We start from the raw sequence: 6,000 nt of genomic DNA, 5'->3' as shown, positions 1-6,000 counted from the left end.
TGAATCTTTAATAAGATCTTATTTTAACACATGCATTATACAATAAATAAAGCCCTTACAATGTTATAATGTTTTGAGCAACTTATTTTTTTAATGCTCAGACAACCTTTGTTTTATTCGTATTTATATAAGTTTAATTTAATAAAAAAATTTGGTGAGATAGTTGATGATGTGGCTTCGCGAGAACAAAGTTTTATGTTTGGAAAATTATTTAGTGTATAGATATAGATGTTGCTTCTCTCTAGTTGGAGGTTTCTTTCACAATTTAGCTATTGGAGGAAGACATCATGGACAACAATTTCATGCCCTCGCTAATTCCATTGAGCAACTGCGGAAAGTGGTAAGAAGACGAATTGTCCATAGAACAAACACTCAACACAGTTAGTTATGCTCTGTTTCATCATATAAAGAGAATTGTTAAATTTGTGATGTGACGCCAAGAACAAACCCTAGTTTTTAATGAACATTTTCCTGAACTCGTCATTGGACTTGGGCTTTCCATCTCCCTCAGTTTCTTGTTTGTTTGCAGACCAACCGAGTGGTTTAACATTTCTTGGCACTGCAAATGTGTTCTTCCCCATAATCTCGATATTGACATTTCCACGTCTACGATTAGCAGATTGTGGTGCCCGACTAGCTTCCTTTGAGGTTTCAACAGGTGCATTCAAGGCAGATCCCCCGATATGATGATCGGCAGCATCGACTGCCAATTTTTAGCTTACAGAAGTCAGGGGAGAAAAAAAAAAAAAAAACAGCAGCAATAAAAAAAGGAGCATAGCGAATAATAACATAGAAGTAAATACTACGGCCAAACTAAATCAAAGGGAGACCCAACAATCAGATCATCACGACAATTCTGAGAAACAGGAAAAAGTCCGGACTGTAGTGTACAGATGCAATTTTTGTTTGGCAAGTACAGAGATGCAAAAACATTTACCTAATTTTTTGGTGAGGGCACGTACATAAGCCATAAATTATAGTTATGTACGTTACGGAGGTTTAACAAAAATTATAAGAATTGGAGGCCAAGTTCGACATCAAAGTTCAAACAACAAAATCCAGTTCACAAAACATATAAACTTTAACACGATATGTCAACATCATATGTCTAGTCCAAATGTTAAAATATATTCATTATCTGGAGTTAAAAGAACTTTAATAACCCTCCTTCCCAGATATACTACAAACTCTATTCATCCCTGTTCTCAACCCCTCTAAAATTTTCTCCATCTTTCATAATTTTTCAATTAAAAATAATTTGATATGCTACTACTTTTACCATCTTAACATAAACATCTTGCCCCACTGGTCCATCTGATATTGGATAGTTGAACATTTCTACAATAAAGCAACTAATGCAGGCAATACACAACCTTTGTTATGAAGAATAAAAAACTGCGCAACTATTGAAATTGGCACAAGCGTATGTGAGCACTGCAAGACACCTGAAATTTTTAATCTGTATTACGGACCAACCACTTGGACAACCATAGAAATTCACACAAAATATTGCAAGCACACCACACAAGTCCACACACACAAGCATGTTTTCCCTAACGTGCATGCACAAAGTCAAGAAAAATAAAATCCATCAGCCTACCATGCTCCATTTGACTATCATGGCCAGATAAATCTTTTCTGCTTTTCCTTGGATTTGATCGAGCAATGCTCAGCCTCTTTCCGAGTAACATCTGTTTGCTCTTTGCTACAGCTGCAGCAAGGTGTGCATCATCGGAGAAATCCACGTACGCTAGTCCCTTTACAAATAAAAAATTTAAACGCCACACTAAAATTTAAAGATCACTATGCAATGTTGTGGATACAAGTTAAAAAAAAGTATGCTAAATGTGCACCACCATTAAAGAGATCTCAATCCGAACTTATACAGCATATTAAGTCTCGTATTCTGCACCATCGGCAAAGCCCTTAAGCGGGGCGCTCCACCGGGGGGGGTGGGGGGGGTGTGGGTGGGGGGTGGTGGTGGTGGGTGTGGGGTGTTATTAAGAGAGGGCAGGCATCCAAAACTACATTCACGTTCCTGGTTACGTGGGAATAAGCACATTGCACATACTTAGGGGGACTCCCCCCCCCCCCAACCCGAAAAAAAGACATCTGGCCAACTCAAGCTGGCTTGTAAAGTCCATGAATTTGATTCTATCACCACAAATTCATATGACAAGATAGTTTTAATAAGCCCATTCACTGAAACTGGACCAACCACTGTGGATGAAAAGCCACCGATTTACTCAATCCATGTGATGTGGACGCATTACATGGGTCTGGGGTTTAACCGGGTATAAGACATAGTGTTTGCATGGTCCCCGGGTTTCCTTGTCATAAAAAATAAAAAGAATATATCCTATATACTTGGGCTACACCCTTGGCATTTTCTTAATGAAGTATTTGATTACTTATGAAAACAAGAGCAAATTTTTATCCCAAAACCTTTATATTCTAAAGCATCCACCCTAACCTTCCAACTTACCATTAATGATCAGTTCAGCCTTGTGAAAAAATATTAAAAGCATACGCAAATAACTTCATGCTTGCTTGATGGAGTAAACTCAGCCACAACCAATGCAAAAAGATCATGCGTTAATACTAATTTTTTTGCCAATGCATGATGAAATTAAACTTGCTTGTGATACCGCTGTAACCAAAACCACTAGATTGAAAGGTGCATTTGAAGATTCAAAGCACATAATGCCATACATGAAGATTGAAAGAAACCCTTGATTTTCAATGAGAGAGATACCCTTGATTTTCCAGTGAACTTGTCATGCAGTATACGGATATCATGTACTCCACCAACATCACTGAAGAAGTTATGCAGATCTTCACAGTTTGCCTGCAAAAGTTGAACCATTAATGGCAGTGCACTGGTCCAAGATTGAGAAGGAAAGGAGGGGGGAGAGTTTGTACTTGCCTTAAGGTTAATGTTTGATATGAATGCAGTGCACTGGTCCTTGTATACTTTAGTTTTTCCAGTCATAGCATCCTTCATCTGTTGTTCGTTTTTGCTATTTTCGTTCTCAACCTTGGCATTGATTTCTTTCACTTTATTTGGCTCAACTAAGTTTGAGTCTTGGGCTTTATCCTTCCCATACAATTTCTTTGAAGTTTGAGCTGCATCTTTTTGCCTCTTTGCAGGAGACTGTTCTTGAATTAAGTCTGAACCTGGCTTTCTCTTTTCACGAGCATTCTTCTTAAGAGGATTTTCCCTTTCAACTATTGATTTGGATTCCTGCTGTAACCTAAATAACTGTAGCTCTTCCAGGCGAGGGGTAACCTAAAACGGTAAATTCGAGAAGATTGTATAGCAAGAAGGGAACTCCACACAGAGACCTATAATTTATATCGATAGAGAATTGATATGCAGGCGGGCTCACTGCTTCAGATATAGCACAGATCCAAAGAACCCAAACACAAAACAGGATCCATTTTGCAAAAAATGGTAGTGTTTAAAAACAAAGTAACCAAGGGAAAGAGAAACTCTTCAAACAGTTCTCTTCAATGAAGAAAGAATCAAAATATTATGATGATCATATTTTTCAGTTTTTTAACACATCCAATTACCTTCAATATGCCTAAGCTAAAGGTACTAAGATGTTCCAGTTTCAACCTAATAAAGGATAATTGCTATTTCAACCAACTGAAGTGGAAAATCCATTCGTAAGGCATACCACAATATTCAACTCGTTCAAGTGAAGGTGGCATCTGTCAATCTGTTAGTCATAAAGAATCAAGAGATTCTTTATTCTATCAGAATAAAGTAATGTGCCCTCATGACAATTTCAGTGTGTAATTTGCTTTTCTTTAAGGCATTTAGAACTTTATATACACTAATAACACTACTTCCTAATCCAAAAACAATGGCAACACCATGTATAACACGGTACCAACAAACAGCAGCAGAAAGGAATTTACCTTTTGTACAGCATGGTCAAAATCTTCCAGTGTACCGAATTGCCTTTCAAAGCGTAACCATGAATGGCAGATGTCCTGAATGATTCTGTTTTTTAGGAAGGGGAGATATCATCTAATCCAAAATATATATATATATATATATATATATAGAGAGAGAGAGAGAGAGAGAGCAGAACAAAAATGTTGATGAGCAGCAGAGTGCAAGAAAAGCTCCCCAACGAGAGTTGGCAAACACCAAAGCATTATTGTTTGAATACTGCTTACTACTAGATTTATAGTATTTATGTAAAAATCTGCTACTGCTATTCATGAAGATCAAAATCCCTATTTAATTAGAGGAGTTAGCAAGCAAACTAAGCAAAAAAGTTATGCAAATGGTTTCTATAAAAGAAAAAATGATACCTCTGAACCAGTCCCAGGGAATCTTTTACTGTAGCATCTCTTATAGAGGGACCTAGCTTCATTAATATGACCCAATTCAATCTCCATTGCTATATAACCCTGCCAGGCTTCCAACATTGAACCGCTGTGAAAACAAGCAGGAGGTTGACAGAAATGTTCAGAAAAACAGGAGGAAAAAAAAGCTGATAGAAATTATATGGTAGAAAAAGATATGGTCAAACCAGATCCTGAGTAAACCCTCCCACACTCCACGAGCTGAAACTAAATCTGTACCCAGGCTTAGCTCTAAACGGGCCCAATAACCATGCAAATGCACCAAACCATTCGTGTTTTTCAAGTGTTGTAACAAGTAATCCGACGCATTCTGGAAGTAAAAAAACAAAAGAACTTTCTTTATAAGTAATAAACCAAAAGGATTTAAGGAAATTTCGATGAAAAAATAAAGCTTGTTACTTCTAAAAATATCGATAACCATAATTGAAAATTTCACACTTCAAAATATCTGGTTATCTATATATCTACACACACACACTCTCTCTTAAAGTTTCATGAAGGCCAAAACAGCAATACCTTTTTTTTTATTTATTTTTTTGATAAATAAGAGATAAACTTTATTGATGTGAATGAAATAGGCATGTACCTGGTATACAGGAAATATACAATAGAACACCTAAATACATTCTAAGAGCGGTGAACTAAAGATAAGAATTCATGAATATCATCCCCATTTAATACAATAGCTGAAAACCAAAGCAATAAAGTATGTAGAAAATAATTCTTCAGCACCACCATTGTTCGTTCCTTGTCTTCAAAACAACGCATATTCCTTTCCGTCCAAACACACCACATGATACACAACGGAATCATTCTCCAAACTGCTGCCACTTGATGACTGCCCTACAATTTTCTCTAACAACCCATCAACTCCACCACCCTCCTAGGCATTACCCAAGCCACACCGACCCTTCGAAAAATCTCATCCCACAACCTTTTCGCTACGTCACAATGTAGTAAAAGATGATCTACCGATTCTCCATTCTTTCTACACATGTAACACCAATCCAGCACAACACATCCTCTCTTCCTCAAGTTGTCCGTGGTCAAGATCTTCCCAAGGGCGGCATTCCAAACAAAGAAAGCAACTCTAGAGGGCACTCGAGACCTTCAAATGTTCCTCCAAGGGAATGAGGTGTGATCCTGTGTAATCAAAATTTTGTAATACGCATTTACTGTGAATTTCTTGTGATCCTGGAACCTCCATTTCAAGCTATCATGTTGCGCCATAGTAGACCCTAAAGAGTATAGCAAGCGGAAAAAATCTGAAACCATAGATAATTCCCAATCATGAATATCTCTATTAAACAGAATATTCCACTGATGCGAACCATGAGCAAATAACCGCACATCGGCCTCTGAAGCCTCCTTATTAACTGCAATACGATATCAAGTTGGAAACACTTTCCAATGCATGATCTCCACACCACACGTCCCGCCAAAAACTGATTCGGTTGCCCTCACCTGCAACAAAACGAATATGATTTACAAAACTAGTCCACCCCTTCCTTATAAACTTCCAAAGCCCCACTCCATGCCCCCCTCTCACTTCTTTGGAACACCAACCACCCCAAGCAACACCATATTTAGCATCTATAGTTTCCTTCCACAAAGATC

The 6,000-nt window shown here is 37.7% G+C and overlaps 1 protein-coding gene across 3 annotated transcripts in view; it reads right to left on the bottom strand.

Moving 5' to 3' along the window:
- Positions 1-285: 285 nt before the first annotated feature.
- Positions 286-6,000, bottom strand: part of LOC108988863 (squamous cell carcinoma antigen recognized by T-cells 3-like) — a 37,255-nt gene continuing 31,540 nt past the window's right edge. For all 3 annotated transcript variants that reach the window (XM_035684907.1, XM_035684908.1, XM_035684909.1), the window contains 7 exons: positions 4,551-4,693; positions 4,330-4,453; positions 3,928-4,002; positions 2,927-3,289; positions 2,756-2,848; positions 1,601-1,757; positions 286-703 (listed from right to left, as the gene is read on the bottom strand). In XM_035684907.1, coding sequence (XP_035540800.1) covers positions 450-703; positions 1,601-1,757; positions 2,756-2,848; positions 2,927-3,289; positions 3,928-4,002; positions 4,330-4,453; positions 4,551-4,693 — 1,209 coding nt within the window. In that variant the 3' untranslated portion in view covers positions 286-449. The remainder of the gene's footprint in view (positions 704-1,600; positions 1,758-2,755; positions 2,849-2,926; positions 3,290-3,927; positions 4,003-4,329; positions 4,454-4,550; positions 4,694-6,000) is intronic.

This window comes from Juglans regia, chromosome 13 (genome assembly GCF_001411555.2).
Source record: "Juglans regia cultivar Chandler chromosome 13, Walnut 2.0, whole genome shotgun sequence".
Lineage (NCBI taxonomy): Eukaryota > Viridiplantae > Streptophyta > Magnoliopsida > Fagales > Juglandaceae > Juglans > Juglans regia.
Note: the sequence above shows the minus strand (reverse complement) of the source record. Positions and strands in the feature narration are given on the sequence as shown.